This window comes from Manacus vitellinus, unplaced genomic scaffold, assembly GCF_001715985.3.
Source record: "Manacus vitellinus isolate BGI_N305 unplaced genomic scaffold, ASM171598v3 scaffold_126_pilon, whole genome shotgun sequence".
NCBI lineage: Eukaryota > Metazoa > Chordata > Aves > Passeriformes > Pipridae > Manacus > Manacus vitellinus.
In genome coordinates this window covers 84341-111050 of record NW_021938932.1, presented here as the reverse complement: position 1 = coordinate 111050, position 26710 = coordinate 84341, and the positions used below count along the sequence as shown (strand labels likewise).

General features: G+C 39.0%; 1 protein-coding gene across 1 annotated transcript in view; it reads right to left on the bottom strand.

Annotated features, from left to right (window-relative positions):
- CALCRL (calcitonin receptor like receptor) overlaps positions 1 to 26710 on the bottom strand; it is a 31748-nt gene that overhangs the window by 4332 nt on the left and 706 nt on the right. Inside the window, exons 2-11 of the mRNA XM_018067882.3 lie at positions 26189 to 26333; positions 24549 to 24659; positions 23659 to 23771; positions 20432 to 20523; positions 15403 to 15529; positions 13631 to 13784; positions 12402 to 12462; positions 12205 to 12271; positions 6308 to 6526; positions 5913 to 5954 (exon numbers count right to left, since the gene is read on the bottom strand). Of these exons, the coding sequence (XP_017923371.1) occupies positions 5913 to 5954; positions 6308 to 6526; positions 12205 to 12271; positions 12402 to 12462; positions 13631 to 13784; positions 15403 to 15529; positions 20432 to 20523; positions 23659 to 23771; positions 24549 to 24659; positions 26189 to 26333 (1131 nt within the window). The remainder of the gene's footprint in view (positions 1 to 5912; positions 5955 to 6307; positions 6527 to 12204; positions 12272 to 12401; positions 12463 to 13630; positions 13785 to 15402; positions 15530 to 20431; positions 20524 to 23658; positions 23772 to 24548; positions 24660 to 26188; positions 26334 to 26710) is intronic.

The window sequence follows — 26710 nt, the reverse complement described above, 5'->3', positions numbered from 1 at the left end:
CCTGTCAATCCAAAGTCCCAGGTCCCTCTCTGCCTTACCCTTTAGCATAGTAGTTACACATATCCAACACTATTACCCCATTTCACATCAATTCCCCCTATATTCCAGTAGCATATTTAGTCTCTATTTCAAGGTAGGCCTTCATTCTGTTTAAGAACATTTGCACCCTGGCCTGGACAATGAGATATCACCCAGGACTTTGGAAAGCCTCCAAGGACTGTACGTGCTCCGAAGAAGATGAAGATGAGGAAGAGGGGGTCCTAAAATTCCCCCAGACTCAATTCCCGAGGGGCAGAACAGGGCAAAGGCCAGGGGGTGGACAAACAGGGATTGGATGGACATCATTATAAAAACTATTGCACCTGGGTCAGGGGACGTGCGTGGTTTGTATTCTCAGAGCCTGAGAGGCTTCATTAAAACCTTCCCTTATCTTATCTCCTACTTAAATTGCCCTGGAGTTTTTTCTCCCTGGATTTTTAGGCAACAGTAAGCATTATTTTTCAGCAAATTTGGTGTGTAATAATGACATTTTACAATTGCAATGTGCCAGTTGCTCAGAAAAAGCACAGGTTACGGGAGGAACAGCAGCAACACAATTTTCTGCTTAATCCCTTGTCAACTCCAGTCCAGTGTGGACAGATCAGATTCAGAGGTGAAAAAGGTAATTTGTGTTCACCCTTAAGTTCAAAAGGCTACATCCTCAGCACCTGTAAATTCATTTACTCTCAACAAACCATAATTTACATTTGCTATGGTTCTGACACAAGCAAGTCTTTCCTAATTTCTGAACATACCTTAAGCCAATGACTAGAAGGACAATTTCCCAAACTCCACATTTCTACCAGAGTTAAAAATAAAGCTGGTAAAATAGCTGAAGGGCCCAGCTGGTTTACGTGTCTCCACTGAAAGGATATGATGTTTTGTCATAACCTTCCTCCCCAGCAATCTGGTTAAACACCTGGGCATACTGGGGGGATGAAGTGTCACATTCATGAAGTTCACACGGAATTAGGCTTTCAGTGAAGGTGCCAAGTGAGGAATGCCAAGAATGGCGATGGTTGTTGCTTTTTCAAGAGTTTTTTTACGTTTAAAAATCCCACAGATCACGAATATTTAATTTCCTCTTCAGCCAAAATTTGTACAGAAAATATTCCTGCATTGACTGGCCAGGCTGTGACTCAGGAAATACTGGGGAGCGCTGATACCTCCATGTATCCAGCAGTGACCCCCCAAATCACAGGCACCATTCAAAAACATGACCTTCATTTCACTTTTTTACATACAAAAGAACTAACCGGTGAACAGTGAGTCCCCCAGTTAACTGTTTATATTGTGGATAAGTATTTTTAGGATTTTCCATATGTCTTCAGGGTTTCTTTTGTGTCTGCTTCTAATTTCCCTCACACAATGGCTTCTTTTGTCTAATTTTACTCTGGCTTTAATTATGAAAAACAAGAATAAATAGAAGAAAGGGATGTAGTTTTTAGACTTCCTGCAGTCTGGTATCAGAAACCTCTGTTTAAAGGAAAACTTCATATTTCCTAAAACCTTTACAAAGAAGATGCCAAAGGGTAAGGAAAGAAGCATCAACTGATTAACATAAGAAATTAGCATTTTAGGGCAAAGGAGATGCTCTCTTACTGTTTGTAAAACCTTTCTAATCCACTCTAAACATCTAAGCACAAATCTCCAAATCTTTGGAGAAAAATCAAGTATCTCAATACTTCTGAGTATCAGATCTTACTGCTTTTCATATCAAAATATCAGAGTCTAAAGACAAAGTTTGTGTTTCAGCACAGGAAGTTTTGATTAATTAATATATGCATTACACAGTAATACAAACCCTTCTGTAATCTGTCCTAAAGCCAAGAGAAGAAACATATTCAAAATTCCATCTTTTCCAAGAAGGAAGCTTCGAATTTAGTTTGAAATCCTATCAACGAATCTGTGCCTATCACTAAGCTATGTTCTATTTGTTCTCCTCCCCACAGTCAATGACCTCAATAAGATTATTTCTGGCATTCTTCACGAGGCCTCTCTGTTACTGCTGAGTCAGGATTTCACCCCTGTCCTGCTCCATGTCTGTTCTTGTAGGGTGTTAACACCTCTCAGGTTTTTATCACTGTCTTTCACTCTTCTCTAACCTTTCAATCAACCATTTGTAGGAGAGGATGGGAAAAATCAAGACAACTAATTTTCACTAGTAACTCTAATATGAGTATCTACTCACGACCTGAGAATAGAACTTTTACCACTCAGCTTTGAGCAGTTGCACAGAGCTGTAAATGCAGCTCAGGACAGGTAGCATTTTGGGACTTTGTAACAAGAAAGGATATTAAGCAATGCATTTAATGAAAAAAAGGTAATGTAATAATATAATTCTATTTCTCAGTCATTTACAGAGATGTTAGTTCCAGCTGGAATACTCTTGCTTCTGCACCTTATTAGTTGGTAATGGCTCTTTTTGATGAGTTTTCATGAAGGGGTCCTTCCAGTCAGTCTTTTAACATACGAGTAGCTTGATGTTCAATAGCACACAAATCAAACAGCTCAGGAGGAAAAAAAAAAAGGAAAAAACACCCCAAAACCCACCAAAAAACCACAACACAAGCTCATCTATCTCATCTATTATTCAACAGATTGTATAAACCTGTAAACCCAAGACCATGATCTTCATGGCAACATTTCTGTACTCCTGTGAAATGAAAGAAAAAAACCACAAACCCCACAAACCTAACTTGGATCACATAGGTCATTATTAGCACTGTGATTAATAGCTCAACAGGAATCTTTCTACTGATTTATCAGAGATCTGGGACAAGCCTCTCCTCTGACCACAGCCTGTATCACCCCAGAAGCCTCTCTAGGCCATCTCAGACTGGAAAACATGATGAGGTAGTTGGGAAGCATCCTGCTCTGTGGGATGCAGAATGTGAGTGTCCTTAGGGAAGCCCTGCCAGGGCAGATCAAGATGAAGGGCTTGCACGTACTCCCTTGTCTGTAGGAGGCTTGTGACAAACATCTGCAGTGCCTGTTAGAGCTGGATTGGACAGGCCACCCCTGGCTGGACTGCTCACAAAGCTGGAGAAGTTCCTTGGCTACGGTCAGCAGGACATACCAGCTATTTTTCTTATATTTCTTGGTTTATTTCCACTGAACTTCTCTGCTAGCAGATCACATTTATTTACTTCTTGGCCAGAGGTGTCTGCTTGAACATGATTTGGATCCTGATATTTGGTACAGAAGACATTGAAATGTACAGTAACAGCTGGGAAATGCTAAGATGTAGACAGAAAGAAATTGATGCTTTTAGCATTTTTAATTGCTAAAAAACCCACTAGAAAATCTTTGCCCCACTGTCACTTCAAGTGTCGACTCCAACATCAGCATTCACCTTTAAACCATTCACCTCTAAAGCACAGAGGTGCTGCAGAGGAGCACTAACACCACTCCCTGATGCCTCTAATTATGCAGAGGCTCTAATGAGGTGTGGCTGTGACAGGTGACACCAGCCAAGCCAAAGTCCCTGGCTCAGTTCAGGCATTGGTGTGACAGCAAAGGGACTGTGATGGACACAGAACACAAGTGTGCCTGGAGGCTTTCCTGCCACGGGCACAATCTTTTAGTACTCAAAGGAAACACGACTTTTCTGTGCAGGCATTTTTCTCTACCTACGGTGTCCTTCTCCCCCTGGGTTTCCTTACTGTTTTTAAAGCACTAAGTCCCTTCTTGAACAAGATGTACTGGAAAAGTCCTTGAGTCACTGAACCCAAAAGTGGTTTAAAAGGCATACATTTCCACTCTATAGAGAGCAAATACAGACAAATATGTTTAACTCACAAAGTCAAGTTCTACGGTCTAAAAATTAACTGTCTAAATTAATAAACGTTAAAATGCCTAAATCCTCCTTTTAGCATTACCCTGCCAGCAGAAGTTCAAGCAGTGATTCACCTGTTACCATTTGTAAGTGTTGTGGAAGAGTTCATCTTTTATCACTGATCAGCCCAGGGTGAATTTAGGATACTGAATTAGTGGGTTGACTCAGGTGTGCTTTTCTTACATAGCAGAAGAGAATATGTCAAAAATATGAGTTTGTAACAATGAAATGTTAACACATCCAGGATCATATTTTAAAATTTCATATTTTAAAATTTCATATTTTAAAATTTCATATTTTAAAATTAATCATAACTTAAAATAAAAAACTGCCTTGGAAGAGCCACAAGGATTAAAAGGCAGAACCAAGCAGTGAACAATGTTGTTGCATAGAAACTGCAGAGATTTCAAGGTTTCCCATCCCTCCTCCCATATTTTGCACTGCAGCAGAACAAACTCTGTTTGATTTTTTCCAAATACCTGTTTTAGAAGGCATTCTGACCTATATAATCTAGAAGGGAAAGAGTGTGTGAACTTGGGACTTGAACATGAATTTACTTTATGGTAAAATCAGATCAAACCCACTGCCCCACAAGCACTGAACTGTGACAAAGCCCATGTTCATCTGTTCTACCTCTTTGGCAAAAAAAATAAAAAAAAAAATCAGTGATACTCATACATTTGGGGGGGACACACACAATGACACAAAAATAAACTTTCAAACCCCATTGCAATCTAATCAGCCTTAGACTTAGGAGGAGAAGGAAGGGCAATCTGCTGGAATCAATTCTGGTATTAGCCAAATAATTACCTATAAGTAAATATTACTGTCCAATAGCATTATGTAACCACACTGACACAATTTTACAGCATCTGATAAAAGAAACTAGGGATTCAGTCACATGGAAACATCTGGTTACTCCCACACATCTGCTTACAGCCATGTGCTGAAACCACACTAAATGCAGAGCAAATGAACAAACAGATGTGTAGGAATAAGTGTAGGATTGTAATTGTTCCTCTGCCAAAACTGCTGGAAAAGTACCAGTTAGCCTTTTGGTAGGGTGGTTTTTTTGTTTGTTCGTTTGTTTTGGGCTTGCCAAGATTTTTTTGGAAGTAAGAGCAATATCAACAATTTCATTTATATTTTTTAGCCTTTCTATCACTTCGACACTGTAAGCCTCTCTAAGTGTACTTTCTAGAGCATGGGGCAGGAGGTTCTAAGTGACAGTCACTGTGTGCACTCCAGGGGTACAGGACCTTGACCATTCAAGATAACAGCAAAGCTTATTAACTGTAATGGGATCAATACAATCTATTACTGAAACGTGGCACAATCCTTTAAGAATAAAGAAGTTTGCCCTTGGAATTGGTGGTTTCTTAGAGGTGCACTTATCCCACACAGATTCCTGACCCAAGCACACCAACCTGTTGAGGTCTGATTTTTTTGAATGATACTTTTCATCTGTGCTAAAAAACGGTTTTCCAAACCTCAGCCTAGAATTTTCCCAGAGAGTCATCATAACAGAGTCACAGAACCATGGAATGGTTTGGGTTGGAAGGGACCTTAAAGATCATGTTCTTCCAAGCCCCTGCCATGGGATACAACCATACCCAAACCCAGTGTGCTCTATTCCTGCTACAGAAGGACCAGTGGTTCCCCAAGATAACACCCTATACAGCTTCTAACACAGACAAATATGCCTTCTGAGTACTGAACTGCATTTTACTTTTATGATATTTATTGAGAATTTATATCAAAGTGACAAGTGTCTTCAGTTTCTTATATATTTAAGAAAAATGTACATTGCTCAGCACCGAAGAGTCAGTCCTAATGCATTTAATGATGTGCCATGAATGATGGCACAGTCCTTCCCAAGCTCTGCTCTTGGCATGCTGATGCGTTGTTTCCTTTTTTTGAGTTCGAAAAATTTAGACATAAAATAATGAAAAAAAAATTGCCATCTCAGTTGCTGAAACAAAACCACGTAAAATGGAAAATTATTAAAAATACACTAAAAGAAGTTGTTACCTACCTCACCATTAAAGAAGCAGAAGATTGTAGCCACCAGTAGACCCTGTAAAATAAAAATAAAGGTTCTGTTTTATTACGCATACCTGTGGGATATTTCAGGTGTGAGATAATTTCAGATAAAATTCAGATATAGTCAGCAAAGACAATGCAGGACAAATCTGAACGTGGTGGCTTATTTCTGAAAATATGGGACCAGTTACCTACCATGACCATAAATCTTTAGGAATTTCCTCGAGGAAATTAATATTCGGTATGACGAGAAAATCAAAGTATTTTATAGGAATATCACATTAAGGCCTTTAAAAATTAAAACAACATGAAGGTTTCTCCTTTATTTGCTTGGCATGCCAAGTGCTCTCTGGCTCAGGGGGGTGAGGGCCCTGTAACTCTCCCTACCTGGTAGTGCATGAGGATGTGCATCACATAGTCATACACCTCCTCGGCGATCCGGCCCTCTGGTCGCCATGGAAACAGCACAAATTCGATGCCAAGGAGCGGAACAAGAATCAGGGTGGCTCTCACTGCTTTCATGTACAGGTTGGATTCGGCCCTGTGGGTGTCTTTGAGCTTGGTGATGAGGACACGGACGATGTTCAGCAGGAAGAAAAGGTTTACCTGTCGGAAAAGGAAATGGCACTGAGGGCAGTCTGAAAAATAAGCCCACATACACTGATCTGGGAGACTAAAAACCAGATAAAAAACTCATACTGTATGATTGTGATTGTACAAGAAACAGCAGTTGAACCTCTTTAAACCTCAGTCACCTTTTAAGTAACTGAGATGTGGCTCTACTGGTATCCACATCCGTTTCTCTAATTTACTAAACAAGTGTGCATCCAGATACCTACTGTCTATCAGTCCTAACAATCCACACACCTTTCTCTCTGGTCTCCCAGTAGCAGTGAAGGATTAGGGGTTTTTTTTAATGATTGTTTCTTTTCAGGTTGGTCAAGAAAGAGGACGACGCTCTTCCCTCCTTGCATTTAAGCACGGTTCTTCAAAAAGCTACCTTCTATTTTTCAAACGTGGACTTGACAAATTTACAGAAAAGAAAAAATATCAGAATGAAAAAAATAAAATAAGACCAAATGCTGCTACAAGGAAGTGTGTATACTCCTCTAGACAAACAGGGGATTTAACATTCTCACAGTGGTCAATGGTTGGATTTTTTATTCATTCAGCAGAACTTGCAAATGTGGCAAGCACTGAGATGGTGCCCTAAATATTCTGTGCACTACAGATTCTTGATTATTTCCATAGCTACTAAGGCTTTTCTTATTAGAAGTGGTGACCAAAATAATAATCCCAAACTGAAATCACAGTTGTTCAGAGTAGATCTTTCAACATGTGAGTATTCACTGTAAGCAGCCACAGAGCTAATACACACACGTACCTATATATGTACGTACACACGCACACACAGAGCCAAAGGATGTGACTAGCCAGAGCAACAGCAGCAATCAGGGATGCTGACACTCAACTTTCACCTCCTGTGCAGTGCTGGCAGCCCCTGAGAGAAGGTGCAGCTGGAAGAGACCTGGAGAGCTCAGCCCAAGGGCACCGAAGCAGGACAGTGCTGCTTCAGGGACCCACTGAGGAAGGGAGAGACACAGAACCCACTCCTGTCTCAGCTTCTTGATAACTCTCTGTCCTTGTTAACAATAGAGACAAAGGGGAGGGAGGGAGGAAGAAGGTAGCAGACAGCCAGACAACTGCCTTCTAAAAAGCCTCGGAATTCCTGGTCTGGGAGGAGGTCTCTGTCTTGCTGTAGGACAAATGCAAGCAGTGAAGCCTTTTCAGACCATGTGTGTAATGATGCCTTCACAGCCCCAGCAGAATTCTTTATGTCAGATCAGGTTTTCAGAATAAACAGCTGTGTACTGTTATAGCAACATGGCCCTTGACAGATATGGGATGTTATTTATATTCTACTTGCATGCTATTTAAATCATTTTAACAGGAAATTGTTTTACATAGGAAACTACTGCATGAATTTCTCCTGGAAGACTCCAGCTACCTTTAAGCTTTGTTTACACGACCAAGGTCTTCTGATTCTTTCTCAAGGGATTTATTTAGATTTTATGTAGCCCCTCATCCCCATCCAACTTCCTATAGTACACACAGACAATAAGTCCTTCCTCCATTTCTAAATTTAATCCTTCTCAAATCTGCTTGTTCAACATCAACATGTATCAAACACTGAGTTTTCAGCCCTCTCGAGTTTTGGTAGCACAGCCAATTCCTCTAACACTGTCTTTGAATGCTAAGTGAAGATGAAAGTTGCAGCAGCCAGGCATGAAACACCACTCAACAAGCTGTTTCTTTTACAACGTGGAATTTTTCTGTTTGCTTCACTTACCCACCAAACCCAAAAAGCACAAAATTAAACATGCGGAGTTTGCAAATAGCTAAGAGGGCAAACAGAAAGCTGGATGAGGCAAAGCAGAGAACAGAGCTGAGAGCTGTCACTCACTGACACTCTGAGTGTCAGTAGAAGTATGCAGTATTTTTGATGTTTAGCTCTTCTGCCACAAAATAGAGTGAGATTGGGATGAACTGAATTCCTGATTGAAGTGATGAAAACAGGTCCTGATTTTAGCAAGGCAGCGAGTAGATTTTTACACTTAAGCAAAAGTAGGCCAGTGGAACTACTGGCAAGCATATGATCATCAAATTGACTGTGATGGTTTGGAAAAGCCCAAAGGAGCCCTGTAGTGCTGGCTGCAGTGTGAGCACAGAGCAGCACAGCGACAGCTCCGCCGTGTCCTGAAAACTGAACCGGGCAAGTGAACAAAAATGGAAACAAAGGTAGAGAAGGCAATTCAAGCTACAAGATTGTTGGTCCCCATATTGGAGATTTAGTAGCATTTAGGTTCTGCCTTTAGGAGTGGCTGTGAACTTAGCTGAGCTTTTAGGTGCTGCAGTTCTTGAATTAAACTCTCCCCATCTCCCATATATTTCTACTTCTCTCCATGTTGAGTCTGCATTAAGCAGCATGGCAATCCTTATTAGCACAGAGGTTTAAATTCTGTTTAAATTCCTCCTTAGCATGATATAAACAGACCATTCTCAGCTCAAGGCACTCAGATAGTGGCTGGTGGCCACTGCTTGGCTTCAATGCAGTTCTGCAGCTTCACATCCTGACTTGCTTGGGCACAACACCTGTATGTGCTCATGAAGACGTGTCTTAGAGCTGGTCTGGGGACATTCCCAAGGCCAGGTATATGAGTGCTGAGCATTAAACTTCTAAACTCCTAAGCCTTGCACTGAGTCCAGCTTAGAGTCATTAAATATAAGGACATTAAAAACAAAGCTTGGACCTCCTGAACTTCCTTCTAGCACACGTTCACTCAGAACTTGCTCAAAGAACTTGCATCTCTAAAAGCCAGTCTGACTAAGGCACGAATACATAACATTATTATTGGGAGAAATAAACATCCCTGTAGCATTATTTATACAAATAATGGCATAAATAAATAAAAGACTCTTTCAGTGGCATCAGTGCAAATGAAATTGCTTGTGCATTGGCACATCTGAAGTCTCTCCACTGAAATCACTCCTGCTTTCACTAAAATGCAAACCCATTCCTTTTCATACCCCCCCCCCTCAATTTTGGTCAATATTTGTCTAGCATGAAAACTAACATCACCCTCTACTGTTTCATTCCCACACTGTTCCTTTAATTGTGGTTGCTTGGGCAAAGAGTTGTAATTTAATGGTCAACTGAAGAGAATTCCAATCAAAGTGCAACCTATGTCTGCTCCCATTTCCTGTTTCTTTGGCAGGGATCTGACCACAGTTATGTAATAGCAGGGACCATAAAAGCAGCGTTGTTGTTAACTTTATGTAATTGTAGGATTTTCAGGGATGTGCAGGAGTTAAATTCCCATTGGCTTCTGCCAATTCTCCCTGGCACCCACTTGACAGTCCCCTCCATGTTCTTTGAGATCTTACTCCTGAAAATAGAAACAGTGTCTTCTGCCTCGTTATCTAATTTGCAGTTTAATATTGTTGCTTAAATGTCTACTAAAGCAGGTCATGCTTAGTAAAGTGTGGAAATTGTATCTGGCAAGCAAGCTGCTTAAGCAAATGAGGGTTCTGTTCACAAAGCCTAAACACATGCATTTAATCTAACATCTTTATCCCTGCCTTGTCTTTTCTGAATTGACATACTACATTTTTTTGTTTCCAGAAAGGAAAGCAACTCCCTTAAAGTACTTTCACATCATGGGCAAGATGTGCAGTTGTGTTCAGTCTCTGTTATTCCTACATGATTTTCAAATAAATTTACTGACTGCACTGAAGCAAGAAAAATACAAGAGAAACACCTTTAGTCAGCTCATTAAAAATATAAGAATATCAGAGGTGTACATAGCTGTAAATTGCAAAGAGAAGGGACAAAGACACTGCCCAAACCAACTCCACAGAGACAATTATTATGCCCCCAGTAAAATCAAAGAACATTCCTAGTGTTGCCTTGAAGGGAAAGAAGACTTGATCCTTTGGGACAGATCCAGTGCATTTGAAGCCTGTAGGATTCTGGCCACTTGCAGTGTGATTTTGTGGAGGCCACTGCTTGGAAGGATAAAATGATCTTTCATCTTAAAATGAGGTCACTGCATGGAAAATTAGTACAGTCTTATAGCTTTTACACATTTTTTTACATTGTTATTTAAAGCAATTCTGACTAATTATTCTGACTAATACAAATTACAGTTCAGCTTTGAAGAGCTTTACTTAAGTGGTATATCTATGAAGAGACACCTGAACAATACAAGTGACAAGCCACAAAAAAAACCCCCTCATACCTTTCTGTGAAAACAAGGTTTCATCTTTTGTTGGAATAAAAAAAATTGAAAGGATTCAGAACTGGGTTTAAGTTTACAGATCAGAGCACAGCAGATTAGTTAGTGTCCTTACATGAAGATACATGGCAGATCTGACTGGCAGGACAAGAGATTATCAGCAATAATTCACAGTCCAAGGGCCAGAGATCTCAGTAATGTCGTGGGGATTGCCTCTGGCTTCCCATGCAGAGGGTCTCAGGTGTGCCATGGTATCATCACAGCCTTCAAAATGCAGGTTCATTAGTTAATTTTACTGTGAATGAAAAAGGGAGTCAGAAGAACCATGGGATTTACACAATGGCCTTCTGAGAGAACTCTCTCTGCACAGAATGCTCTCTACAAATATTCATTAACAATTCAATGTAAGAGGAAGCTCACGTAGATCAGAAACGGAAATTGTTTCCAGAAGTTACTGAAGGCTTTAATTCTTCATGAAATCTTCTTGAATGAACTGAAAAGCTGTGATAAAATCAGCAGACATGTACACAGTAGTTTTGCCAGATCAGCTTGAAGTTTCTGTTACAATAAAATAAATGACTGTCATACACAGTCCGTGGCTAATTCCAGTCACATATAGAATGTCTCCATGCTGCAGCATTCCTTGCATTATGCATCCATAGACATTAATTACATGGATAGTTGTGTAAGTAGGCACCTATTTCTAAGAAGCAACAATCTACTGACTGAATTTCACAGGTTAAATCCAGTCCTAGTATAACTGAAGCACAACATTGATTTTTATGCAGTAACGTCCTCAGTGGCAAACATTTAACAGAGCTGGCATTAACCTGGAATGTGAGACAGAGCTCTGCACTCCAAGGGCTCACCAGGGCCACAGAAGCAGAGGAGCTGCAATACCCCAGTGGCCAGAGCACACACTGCCAGATTAGTGTCAGAACAGGGGCAGTCACAGGCACCTGCAGAACTATCTGCACTGGTTCTCTCCCAGGGACCTGTTCTAATTTCTTTCCATCCTGTATTCCCACGCACAACCAGGCCTGGCATTCAAGAGCCCTCCTCTTCCAGAACCTCAGGGAGCTTCAGTCCGGGAGCTGTTTGGCCACAGCACAGTGACACAAAGAGTAGGCTCAGCCTGGCAATCAGTCTGGGCACAAGAAAGCATTCTCAGTTAAAGGAAGGGTTTGAAAGTGCCCTCCAGTACTCCAGGTAATATTGAGTCCTTCCTTGTCAGCAGCATTTAAGTGGAATGATAATCAACGTTGCAAAACCTCAGTTTCTTTAAAGACCAGAGGTACAGCTCCTTGACAGGGCCAAGATTTCTTGGATCTTCTGTGTCTAAGGCACCTACTGGGTTAAATGGGAGACCCACGAAAGACAGTGGCCTCTAAATGTTGGCTTCAGGCTCTTACCAACTTCACAAGCCCATCAAGAGAAGCCAGAAAACAAATAGGAAAAAAACCAAAATATCATCTGAAAAATGCTTACCAGCAGAGCAGCACAAATAGGGCCGTGGATGATGTACAGCAGATGAGTATCAGAGCTGATCCAACAACTGGAGAAAACAAACAGGAAAAGAAAAAAAAAAAAGAGTTGGCATTATTATCTTTGTATTCCTTTCCTTTTTTTCCCCCTCTTTAAAGAAACTATAAATGTTTTGCAAAGCAAGTTGAAATGCTACTTACTTGTCATTATAATATAATGTTCTAGCAACAGCATGTATGCAGGCAGGGATCAATGGGAAACCTGTGAAGAAAAAACAATATTTTCTTCATGAGAAAACCTGGCTTATAACTAAGTAAACTTGGGTATCTTGCAGGAATCTTCTGTATTTTTACCTAATCCAAACTATATACCTGCAGAGCAAATAAACTAACAGGGAGCAATTTAGTTTTTCTTTTCTTAGATTTCTTTCCGAGGAGTGTACGAAACCTTATTCCCATTGACTTGCCAGAAAATCCATACCAACACACAGAAAGAAAAAGCAAATCAAATTATAACAGTCTGCAATAATGCCAAATAGGTAATATTAAAATGGTAATTGTGTATATGATCACAGCTTTAACAGTATGGTTAGCAATGTTGTTCATACCTCACTGGTGTGAGGACAAGTCCCGAATATCTTGCTGGGTATTCCAAAAAGAAATTTGAGATTAGGCTCAGGGAATCAGGCTGAATTAAAAATTTTAAAATTAGTTATCTAATAAATAAAATCGACGCTGTGGTGGTACCTCATCTTCAGAAACTGCTGAGCACCTGTGAGCCCTCAGCCACACCTCAGCCAGGGCTGCAGCAGGACAGCAGTGAGCCAGGGACTGAGTCATGTTGCAGCTGAGTGTGCCAATGCACCGAGGATGAGGAGAGAGCCCTCACTTTGTGAATGAGCTGGTGTGCATTGTCTGAAGTGACCAGGTCTGGCCTGTTGGTTTTGATACCGATGCCACTTGAGATCTTCGGCTACAGCTGTCCTGTGTTTGCTCAGTGAACAATACAGGTCAAATGGAACGGCTGGAAAAATAAATCTTGGGCCATCCCTAGCTCAGTTCTGACCCTCCACCCTAGACATGGTGAGACTTCTCTGAAAACAAACATTCATTCCTGAATAAACATCTTCGAGATGAGGAACAATGAATAATTACTTCTTAATGTCTTTTTTATAATAGGAGACTATTTTCTCTATACAAAGGAGGAGTCACTTCCTGACTCCAGAAATGCATAATCTCTCTTTTAAGCAAAGACAGAAGTACATACAACTTCCTACTTAATATCTCTGAGCTTGTTAAAACACCCCAGACAAAGAGCAGGGGTGTGGCACCGTCATTCAAAGCTTTCAGCTCAGAGGAGCAAAGGTACAGATGTTCAAAGGAGGAAGGGACTGCAGTGGTCTGAAAATAGAGAATGAGAAATCACATACCCCAGCCAAGAAGGTAATACCACATCAAGTGCTGTTTCTCAGCAAAAACAGCCACCACGATGAGAGTGTGCAGGTAAATGCCTTCACACAGCATCCAAAAGTAGTTGCAACCCATCAGGTACAGGTAGATGAACTGTGACACTTTGCAACTAATCTGCAGGGGGGAAAAGAAAAAAAAAAAAAAAGCAGAGCATAATATAAATTTTTAATTTGCAAAAAATCTCAGAGCTTTATTTGCCAAGTGGAAAGAATACCCCTCAAGTCAAATGCTAATGTTTATTCTGTTTCTCACTAAAATTACATATTTGTTTACTTTTTAAAATATAATTTTTGTGGAATTACAATTCCATACTTTTTGATGACAGAAGACTTTATAACTGAGTCTGTTTTTCAGCTGTTGACACAAGAGGACCTTGACATCCTCAAGCACAGCAGAAAGCTGTAATGATATTTTTCCCTATTGCAAACCTTGCCACACTTGACCATTCCAAATCCTTAAACTGTCTGATGATAACCACACAAGAAAATGTATTTGATGTGGGTAATCCCCTCTCAGTCTTACCAATCACAACATATAACCACTCCAGAGAACAATTTATGGTTTCAGGATGCTTACAAGACTTGCAATTTTAACCCACTCATAACTGCACTTTGGTCCCTTTGAGAACTCACATTGTAGGTTCTGAAGGAACCTGGCATTTATTTGTATTTAGCACCCTTCAAAATATATTCTACAATTTAAATGTTATAATACAATTTATTGTGAAGTCTAAAATGTGAGGTTGTGAAAAAGTAGCAACAGTTAACTTGTAGATTTGGTCACAGCACATTCTTATTTTCCTCCTTCTGAAATTGCTGTCTGATTGTTCTATTTTTGGCACTTGGATTAAAAAAAAAACCCAAATCAATATTGTTATACCATTTTCTGCTACCTAACTCACTTGATTATGATTATTAACTGCTATCTCAAGTATGTTTTCAAGTACATTGATGACAGTTTCTACAGGACCAAGAGAAAAATCATCCTTTCACTTGATTCAGCTTCTGGAGTTTTGCCCTAACTTTCACAGAATTTAAATTTATCTTCCAGCTCCAAATAAAAACAAAACCAGAGCTAGGGATTTGTTTGTTTCTGTATTTCATCTTCAGGCTTTCCTGTTGCTATAGCTCCTAGACTTTTGGGAGAGGCTACTGATTCACACTCACCCCAGTATTATCAGGAAATGAAAGTCAGAGAAATCAGACCCAAAGGGAAGGTTTTGGTTGTTTTTTTTTTAATTTTATTTTGTTTTTTACTTTTGGTATATACTTTTGGCCGTTTTTAACTCGGCCATCTTCAGTTGAAATGAAAACAACTGAATTTTTTTTTTGGTGAAAGGAGGTAAAGCCACCGGAAGGCGGCTGACAGATCCAAAATACCTTGCAAAGCACTTTTTTACTGCCCTTCCTTGGTGAATTCAGCTGTCAGCCTCACTGACATCACCCAGAACAGGCTCCTCTCCTGCAGTTGTTTCAGTGCAAAAGCAGTTCTGTGGAGCTGGGAAGAGGAGCTCAGGTTCCTGAGTTTCTCAGAGCATTGTTACTGTTTCACAACCTCGAACGTGAAGAGCCCAAATCTCTGCGAGACATCTGCCGTCCCACATCACACAGACACAGAACGTTTGCACCTCATCACAGGCAGCATTTCAGCAGCTGCTCAGGTCTCATCTCTTCCGTGCTGCTGGAATTATTCCCGTGCAGATAAACGAGGCGCCAAATGCACTTTCACTTACTGGATTCGTGGCAACCAACTCCTGGTTGTTGGCAACCGCCGTCAGCGAAATTATTGTCACAACAGAGTTGCAAACAAAGGAGAAAAACAGATTTTTGTGCAGGGTAATCCTTTGGCAACTCAAGCTCCTAGAAAAGGGAAACAAGAACAGATGAGCAGGCGGGAGGACAATTGTGTGTACTTGGGGACAACTTGGACATTTTGAAATGCCAGAGCTCTTTATTTCACCCACAGATCTTGCATCTACCCTTTCTTCAGGCTCAGACCAAATGTAACACAACGATGTGAAAGGTACCACCTTTCCCTAAACACCAACCAGAGGAAAGCAAGTACATTTAGTTCCATTATGTTTACAGGGGAGGACCTGCTTTATAGTGGCCAGCTAAAAAAAATCTGAATACTGATAATATAACAATTTTCAGAAGATTTACACCTTTTTGTTAGTACCTGAAGAATTTCCCAATTACCTATCACACCTGAGAGTGAAGAAGCTGTCTTACCCTATGTTTCCATTTACCCAAACCTGTTAAATTTTTTGAGGATAATTCCCTTTTACTCATATTCTTGTTATTTTTTCTTCCCTAATCCTATAGCTAGAGAAATAGCCAAACAAGTAAAATAACACAAATCTCATCCTGACTTTTGTGTATAACTAAGTTATAGACATTACACAGGATACAATTATAAAATTCCTATATAACTGCATTTGATTGTGTTAATTTTCAAGGTTTGCTTTTAAACTTGCAGTAAAATTAAAGAGAAAATATCTTTGGAAAGTCTTTTTTTTTTTTTTAAACAGAGGTTCAATAGCATTAAAGAATACTAGAAATTAAGCAGGCTTGCAGCAAATTTCTTTTTGTCTGCCACTACAGAGGAAGCAGGTCTAACTTAGTGCTATTCCAAGAGGCATGACTGCTTCTCATTCAAGGTTTTCCAATGAAATTCAGCTTTACAGGCAACCCCAAAAGAAGACAAAAAGCTTTAACTGTTAATCCTGAAAATCCCCAAAAGAAGCAAGTAACATCCATTTTGTTATGAGAGCAGACGATGGGTAAAAATGATCTCTTTAATCAGAAATACATTGACAAGGTCAGCAGGGGACAATCTGAACTGTCACACAATGGGGGGGTAAAAAAATGAAGTTTTCTAGCCTTTTCAAAGAGCATGTCTGGAAGAAAAGATAAAGCAGGGAGGTCAGTGATTCATTTGTAATTTGGGAGGGTAGGAGGGAGAAGACCTTTATGTTTTAACAGAAAAACGCAGATATGAAATAGGACAAAGGCTGGAGGGGTCTATGGAAAACCATTGAGCATGTGACATAAAATACACGTAAGGGATAAAATACATCCCATTAGGCTTTAAGATTTTATTTTAGTCTTTTGTTTTAATGCCCCCAAATGCATAAACTTAGACTGTCGTAGTAAGGTTTTTTTTATGTCGTTTGAAAACGTATATATTTATATTTTTTTCTCCTGTACGGTTTATATACGAAAAGAGAGACAATGGCAGATTCCAGTGAAGGGCCTCGTGTAAACAAGTCCTGGAGAACTCTGGAATTCTGTCTGCTTATTGTTACAGGACTCAAGGCACAGGCAAGGAAGAGCACGTACAGCTAATGGGGCCATCTCTCGGGTCATCCAGCAGCTGTTCCTGTTGAATATTCAAACACACCCATCCACACCCACCTCCACCCAGGCATAAAAGGATTGAAAGGATCACCGGACGTGAAATAAGAAAGCAAGACTGATGACATTTAAAAACCGAGACTGCTTTTGGTAATAAAAGGATTTTTTCCTAAGCCTCCCCACCCTCCCTCTTCTGTTATCCTTCCTATAGTACTTTCTCTGACTGTTTTTCTTAACGATGTAATACCCTTTAATCACTTAATTTTTGTATCTATGATCTAAGGATGTTTGAATGACCAATCCCAGGATTAGACCATGTGCAGTAAAAGAAAAACAGACCTCCTGCTAAATTACCTATTTCTCTTCCTATTTTGAGTCCTGCACGACTTGGACATTGGGAAAAAATTAACTTCTCCAATAATATTTCTCCAAAAGCAAAAAGGCAACATTTTCAAAAACCCCTTAATGGGTTTGAGATCTGAGTTTTTAAGGTATTCCAGTACCACAAAATTCAACCAGTGAGACCCACATAAGCACTGAAGGGGAATTATCCATTCAGGTGAAACTAAAGTGGCTTAGGAACCTCCTGCCTCCCTAACAATCTATCAATCAGTGGTTTGCCCACTCTTTCTTTAATCCTCTGTCATGGGATTTGACAGGACACTTGGGGCTTTTTTGTTTGGGTTGGTGTGGTGGCATCTTTCAAATTGTAGCTCCCTTTTCTCCTAAATCACTGCTCTTTTAAAGTCTTCTCTTGCCTTGTTTCTCTTTCTTTATGAAAACCACACAACTATTTTAACAGAAGGTTTTTAACAAATACATATATGATCTAAAGTGTGTAACAGAAAGAGAGAGCAGAGACACTGCAAGAAGTTATCTTTATGTCTCACTGGTGAATTCTCAGAGAAGAAGATCAGAATTCCAAGTTAGTGGCCCATTGGATGCCATTAAACCAAGAACTCCAATGCACTTGGACAAGACAAGTCACAGACTGGACAAGGATTTCCAATGAGACAATTTTCTGAAGAAAAAGAAACCCCAAAATTTCAAATGCAAACGGAAAATACGGAAAAATTTTAATCCTAAAGAAGATAATTCAAAATGCAAATAGTTGTTCTTTGGAAAAAAGAGTCTTTTTTCTCATGGAGAAAAGTGCCAAATTTTTAGTCAAGCCTCAAGCAATTCTAATGATCATCAGTCCAGCAAAGGTTGTCTGGAAAGTTAGTCAACTAACAGAATAAATTTTTTGGAAACGACAAATTCAAAGGCACCTCCACAATAGCAAAAAAAAAAAATAAGTCCACCTGTTAAAGCTATGAATAATTACACAAGCTTTAGCTGATACATAATACATCCTGGTATTAATCTAGGTCCTTAAATACCCTCCTGGTACTAAAAATACTTCAGAGGAACTGTACATCCCAAGAGAACAGCTTGCAGAGGACTTTTCTTTAGCTTCCTTTAAATTTTGTAATTTCCTTTTATATCCCAACATGACCACAGCGAAGAAGATGTGGTTTGTGGGTCTGGATGAATTCCACGAGGTTCTCTGAGGAAAGATGATCCTTCTGCCAGAGGGAGGAAAAAAAAATCCCTGGATGGTTAGACAAACCTGACATATTATGTCAGATCACCTGTTTTTGCAGTAAGTGCCACAAGTCAAGATGAAATCACCTTGGTTTTCATATCATAGTCCAGAATAATCATGCTTGACTGTCTCTGAGATTATAAAATTAAATCCTATTCCAAATTTTTTTGTTCTCCCCTAAGAAATCTGTCAAAGCATTTTCCCTGCCACGTTAGATATTTAGTCTGCTAAACTTTGTGTGACATTCATTGTAACAGCATAGACCTTTTTTATGCAAAATCAAACTTCTTATAAGGACTCAGAGCCATTTCACATGTTGATGTTTTGGAAGGAAAGTGAAATGGTAAACGTTGCTCTAAGAGGTCATAAGCAAATAAATTCATTAAAAGCCAAATACTCGGGTTTTCCTCATGAAAGGAGAGCAGAAAAAGCTGAAAAGTCATCTTGAATACTGGATTTCATAAAGGGAGGCTACAAAGACCCTGAGATTAGCTCAGTTGGTTACTAATTACACCAAAGTTGTGGGTTTGATCCACCATACGGGCCATTCACTTAAGATCCTTGTGGGTCCCTTCCAACCCAGAATATTCTGTGATTCTGTGAAGCTGAAACATTCTGGTTTGTTGGGGGATTTGTGGGAATGTTGTGGAAACCTGGAGAAATAACACACAGGTAAACTGGAAACACTATTTCCCACCAGATGGGACTAAAACTGATAATTGTTTTTACCAGATATCATCTGCCCCCACCTAATCAGAGCCCACAGCACGAGAAAAGCAGAATCAGTGGCCAGTGTATGTGCTATTCATATTGAAATGTTAGGAGGAAATTAAAGATGGAGCGAGACAGCAGGGCACAGAGGTAAGAAACAGTCAATGCTGAAGAGCAGATGTGCATTATCCAGTGAGAAAAAAAGGAGGAATGATTAAAGTGGAGCCAGCTAACAAGGGGAGCCCACACTGTGCCCTGCAGCAGCTGGCAGAGGGAACAGCTTGTCTCCCAGCTCTGCTCATGTGGCATCACTCCTGGTTTTCACCTTTCTGCTAAGCCTCTTGAAAGGCTCTTAAAGAAAAAACAAAGACAAGGAGTCTTTTCCCAGGGGAAGAAAAGTAAGTTCACAAAATATGATGTAATAACACTAATTTTAAAAGACGTTATATTGTGAGCTGTTGTGACAGTGGTGACACACTGCTCAAAGTTTCTTTCAAGGAGATAATACTGTAATACATAATAACTGTTGGTGGATGACATGCCTGTCATACACATAATGCAGTGAATAAAAGAAGGGATTATATTTATTATTCCCACTTCTACCGTAGCTCTTAGCCTTACTTTCTTTACAGCTTGCCATATTTGTGAGTACCCACTTTGGAATGTTACTGTATCACATGTCATCAGTATTTTGGTTTCCACTTGCTCTTTAGTTTGGCAGATGCTTGGCATGACACAGAATCATAGAAAATCCTGAGTTGGAAGGGACCCACAAAGACCATTAACCCCAATTCCTAAAATGCACACTGTAATTTTATCACTAAAACAACCCAAACATCACACACCCCAAAAACAAACAGACATTTTCCCATGTCCTATTTTCAATATATTCTACAGCTTTTGGTTCGCAGGTTTTTAATTTTAGGTCTCCAAGCAAATAAACCTACACATTTATTACAGCATAATGTTCAATGCCAAATCAATGCAGTGGCTTTCTTCACCTCCTTGCTCAACCTAATTTCATTTGGATGGCTGGTGGTTCGAAGTATTGAAAGCAGGGTTGTGGTAACCACTGATATTTGATAAAGGATCTTAAATATACTTACTTAAAGTAAAAGAATATGCCAAGAGAAATCAGAAGTGATGCAATGGAGAGACCATGTCCAATGATGGCCAAGTAATACAAGTTCAGAGCCGTCTGCAACACAAGAACAAAGCCAAGCACTTGTGATTCATGCAGAGCTGTTCTGGATGAAGCACATATTTATACATCATTTCAGCACATAAAATGACTGTAACAGCACAAAAAAAAGAAAAACGTTTCAGATAATGATAAGACAAGTCCAGAATCCTGCAAAACAACATCTTACTAAACCCCCTCTCTGTAGGAAACACAAATGGTTAATGGGAATCATCACTGGAATGTACCTTTACCAGTTAAAACACCAGGTTTCTAATATATCCTGCTATGGGATTTTATGAGTGTTTATATAAATCTGACTATTTAAGCTACTGCACTGGGTGCCTTCCTGTCTGAGGTTTGATTCTTTTAGTAAGACAGCTCCTAAGTAAAACGTGCCCCCCAAAGGAATTTACATTTTTTTTCCCCTGACAGGAGGTTTTTTCCTTATCATTCAAAGATACTTTCTTCAAAGAAAGCCGTGAATATGATATTGGAAATTCAGTTCTCATTCAGCTTGAAAAAAATTAACAACTCAAAACCAGTGAAGGCTGAACAGACTCGTTAAATAAGCCTACAGCCAAATTATAGAATCCTGAAAATCTGGCCAGATAAAAAAAGATTAAAAAGGAACTGGTAAATTAATATTTGCAATAAGTTAATGTTATCATTAATTCTTTTAGTTAATAAATAAATTAAATAATAATAAATTATAATAAAAATAATAAACCTCTGCTTTCAGTTATGTAATCTGTCTCACAAAATCTTTCTTGTTGCATTAAATGTAAGATTATCATTTGGCACACCAGGAAATGAAGATTTATAGGTTAAGCTTTATATTCTCACAATAAAGCATAACTATCTGGATTCTGTAGGGAGAATTATAGCATGCATAGAAATGCTCACATACTGCAAACTCCTTGTATCCCTTGAACTTATTATTTCAACTTAAGACAGACTAACAGCTTGTTATATACATGGACTTTTGAAATAATATAAAAAGATTCCAGGTGAAGCTTTAAGTAGATTGTAAGATGACAACCTGTGTACGTGACAACCACGTATACATGCTACAAATTTTCAAATTGTCATTACTTCTAAAAATGAGATAACTTCTTTTTTTTAAAAAAAAAAAAGAAAAAAGAAAAAACAATGCAAGAGGTATAATTGAAACTTCCATAAAAATTTGGAAGAGAGAAAAAACAAGGGTTACCCTAGAATTTGGGCTGCATAAATGACAACAGCCCTTTTATGACAGGTTCCTACCCCACATCACCACTTCATTCAGTGACCAATTTAGCCAAATGTGCAGGTTAAGGATTTAGGGGAGTTCTGCACAATTTAGAGCTGTGGTAGAGCAGGGACTGCTGCTGAGGGCAGTAACAATAAGAGTTGAACAATGCCCAGCAGTCAGATTTATTGTGCAACATCTCACCTGCCTTCTGAGTAGAGTGAAGAGATAATGCTGCTTAATATAACAACATACTGAATTGTAGCAAGCAGTGAGGTTTTGTTCAGAGCTATTATTCCACTTTAACAATAGCTTCTGATGTGGGACAGAGTTGGAATATGCAGGCAAAACAGCCTGAGGGAAAACACCTCATTATTCATAAAGAAGGACCTTCAGAGACCTGCTCCTGTCTGAATAAAATCCTCGGTTCCCAGCCAAATGTTAGCAAGAATCAGTGAATATAGCAATTCTGCTAACAGAATTAAACTGCCTGTAGTGAACTCAAGGTCTCATGATTTGAGGAAAAGCAATATAAAACTGTCTTATTATCATCTGTTACCACCTTTTGCTCAATATGGTTTCTAGGTAAATACCCTAAAGTATTCAACAACAACGATACAGGAAGTTAGAATCTCTATTACATGTCAGATTTCTTGATACAATCTGCTGCTATTGAGCCATTTTCCATGAGGTCCAAATTAATTTACAGCCTACCCTGATATGTATTTTAAATTCCTAGTTCTTGGGCATTTACAGTTTCAATTTACTGCTTCTTCCCATGACTGACTGTTTGATAAACATAAAGAATATTAGTGGAAATACAGTTAGAGGGAGGCAAAATATGCAATTTCGTCCATTGTATCCTCACATATCACAAAGTAGTTAAAAAAGAGCTCATTTGGAGATAGTTTTTTTCTTTTTCTACATTATCTTGAAGATAAGCTGAAGTATATAAAAATAGCATCTATACATATTCCCATATGTGTGTGTGTGTGTGTGTGTGTGTAGTCTATCTTTGATATATAGAAAACAACTAAAAGCATTTTGCTGCCTGACCTTTTTTTGCTGCCTGATAATTTTGGATGCTTGCAAAATTTCATGTAAATAAATTCAAAGTATAAACTTTTTATAAATGCATATAAAATATAAATATAAATATAAAATACAAAAGAGTATAAATAAACTCTTCTATTCATGTGGGTAGCTTAATATCTCAGAAACCAAAAAAAAAAGGCATTTGGGAGTCAGGCCACGAAGGAAAAGGAGCACAGGGTAAGAGAGACACTATCTAACAGTTCTCATAATTTAGTTCCCTTTGGTCTTCAAAGATCCTGTGGTGAATCTACTCAATTACAGCTTGCCTATAAAAACAGATAGATTAGGTCTGCTTTTCACACTGGGAGAAACAAAAAATCTAAACCCCCAACATCTGAACTCTGCTGAAAGATGCCTTGAAGATGTATTAATTAATCCCAAGTAAAAACTCTGGCTGTGCACCTGCTGAAAATCTGTCCCTTAGTTCACTGCATAAACCCACGTTCTCAGCATGGAGACAGACAAACCTCCTGCAGCTCTGCTCAACTTGGACCCTGCCTGGAAATTCCAGAGCAAAACACAAAGGTCTGCTCCTACAAGGCACACACTTCACTTACCAGTAGCTGACTGTGGATGGCCTAGACAAGTACTACACATTTAAAATACCCATGAACAAAAAATATTATCATGTTATTTAAGTAGTTGAAATCAGCTGTATAAGACAAAGCAGGTAGATCGGGTTGTTTTGAGTCTGTTTTGCACAATTCAGCCTTTTTGTTCAACATCCTTTCTTCTTTCTGTAATCTGGAGCTGCGTCAACTCTGCTGCTGCTTGAGTTTGGACACTTGTGAAATTTTTTATTAACAAGCATTTTATTCCTTTCCTACCTTCACTTTTTCATGTGTGTAGCTGTTACACTGGGTATAGTTTGTCCACGTCCTGTTGCTTTCGGGGTGTCTAAACCAGTTCCCATTTGGGTCGCAGATCTTCGTAACTTTTTCTGCAATCAAAGTCGAGGGAATGATAAACAAAAGAAGAAAAACGAAAGAAAAAGGCAACAGTCAGCACTGAAGTTCTATTTCCTGATGCCAAGTATTTAATAAAGATTGGCAAACAAATGACAGCTTTATTAATATGACTAGAGAGACTTTGCTTGTTACCATGAATTCTGAGAAACCAGAGGCTGTTGCTTTCGCTTGGCAAGAGTAAATGATGATGTGATTTTGCTTAAGAAAACAAATAGATTTTCCTCCTCCAATCCAGTAAGTATCAAAATATATTGAACTAACTGTTAGAGAACTACCAGATGAAGTGACAAGACTATTTAAATGGCTTGTTTAACATCCAAGATCTAAACTGAAGTTTGACATCCTGTAAATTAGGATTGGACAGACAGGAAAACAGCAATAGGAAAGCTGCTCAAGAACCAAACTGGAAATTTTCTGGAACCACAATAATTTCTATCATCAAACAGAAAGAGGCATGAGAGGACCCTGGGAAATACAAAATGAGCAGAAAGGGACATGACTATAAATCTGTGACATTTTTCACATGCCTACAAAATTTAACCTACAGAAACAGGAAATGATTCAAAGTGGGAGAAACTCTTTGTTAGTAGTTAGTTTTCTATGCGATAAAAGGAAAATGCAAATATGGGTCTTGAGTTTCTGAAATTCTGGAGCATTAATGACTTGAGTGGGGCAAATGAGAGACATCAAGCACCCAAACCCTCATTTCATTGAGAAATAAGTCGATGTAGAAGTCAAAGCACACTTACCTGATGGGTTGAAATCCTGAAAGTAGTCAGGACAGCGCTGCACTGACACAGTTCCAGCAGCAACATCACTCCAGCACAACCAGCCATCCCATGTCCTGTTACAGTAGGGACCTGCAAACAAGTAGAGACCTGGTAATAAAATAACAACCCTTCTTTCATAATGGTCTTCCAAAAGTAGAGACTGGAAATGTGAGTTTGCAGCAGTGAGAAAAAAAAAAAAAAGAAACAGAAAAATAAGATTTAGCAGTAGTTGATTAAAACTCCACTTAATAGAGGGAGTTCCCTATACATACATTTCTTCGAAAATGTTTTAAAATTCAATCTCATTCTACATCAGTAATTTACAAACTTCTGATCTAGAACAGAGCGGGCAAAAAACCCTAAATCAATTCATAGTTAATGATGTCCCTTAGCAAAGAGTCTTAGGTTTTCAAAGACCATTTTACTGAATGGCTTTATATCTGGACGTGTACCAAGCCTATAAATATGTTTTCTAGTCCATTAAAAACGTAGAGGTGTCCCAGAAGCCTTGAGAAAGCCTGGCTGGGAGGCAGGCACAGCTCCTCTGCCTCAGGCTGGGCTGAGCCTGCAGCAATCCCTGGGCAGACACTCCTGTAAGTGCTCCAGGAACTGGGAATCCACAGTGTCCCTCAAGAGCCCGTTCCAGTGCCTCGCTGCACTCACACAAATTCCAACATCTAAAATAAACTTCCCTTGAGAACGGGCCGGGGTTTAATAAACAAATCCTTTCCCAAAAGGCACACAGAAGAGTGACTGACCATCTCTACAAATCTGAAGATGTTTTCAGTGCCTTGCTTCGGTTTTCTTTTAAAGGCTTAATAATGTCCTCGTTTCTAAGGCTGCAGTTTTCAAGCATCTTGTAATTCCTCCTCATCTGAGGATTTTCCATTTTGTTCCAGACCCTTCTGAAGAGGCCCCAAGCTGGACATAAACTTACACAGTCACACATACACTTGTATTCATTTCGGACCTCCAGGCATTCAGTTCCTCCAAAGAATCATTTCAGAAGAGGAAAATCTCTTTGTAGAAGAACATAATTACCCTTTTCTTGCCATTCAGTGTTTCCAGGAGTTATCAAGTGAGAACCAGTGAATACAGTGAGAGGCAGAATCACTGAGGTCAGCTCTGAGTGAGTTATCAGAAAAAGCCAAAACAACACTAACACAGCCCTTAGAGCAGGGAAACTGTGTGGATCAAGACAATTCCAATTTTTAAAGGCAATATGACCAGGCAGACAGAGTTATCACAAGACCATGAAATGAAATAAAGTGGCAAGACTAATTAGTCAATTTTTTCTCTTTTTTTAGCATAAATATCTATTTAAATTAACTTTTTCTCATCAGAAATAACAGCTTTGTGTTATAAAAGAAGCGGTGTTATGGGCAGGTAATTTAACATATTGCTTTATCCTCGTGCATCCCAAAGTGAGGTTTCTAAAAAATTATACAAATTTTTTTGTACAATTTTTTATACAAATATAATTTATTTATTTTCAAATACAACCTGAAAAATACTTGCCAGCAAGACAGGAATTTAATATAACTTAGGGATTGTGAATTAGTGTAATTATACCTGTTGACCATTTGCCTTGGTAAAATCTCATAAAAAGTAATTTCTACCTTCTTTCCTGTGAATAGGATCTTGCATAATTTTCTGGTAGCATTCATACTGTGCTGTCATGATTTTATTCCGTGTGACACTCAGCTGTGAGGAGTCCTCTGTGATGTTCTGATGCCCCTCAGATGGTACAGCAGTGGCCAAAAACTAAGAGGAAAGAGACTTCTTTTAGCAAATCACTTATAAGCTCCAGCATAAACTTCTTCAACGTCAATCTTTTTAAATATTGCATTTTAAAATATTATTTTACCCAAGAAAAATGACCTTCCAATCCTATTACTGACAGCGTGATTTTTGTGTTTTGCTGGTTAATTTAGCAATTCTTACCACTGAATCTTGACAAATGTCTCCTGAATGAGCACAGGGGAGTAACCAATTGGCAAGATTTGTAAATAATAATGGCAGCACTGAGACAGCCAGAGGCATATAAGCATATTTTTGTAAAATCCAGTGAAATACATCAAAGTTTAGTCTAAAAGGCATTTCAGTCAGATCCAAAATGATCCCTTATGAAAAAAAAAGAC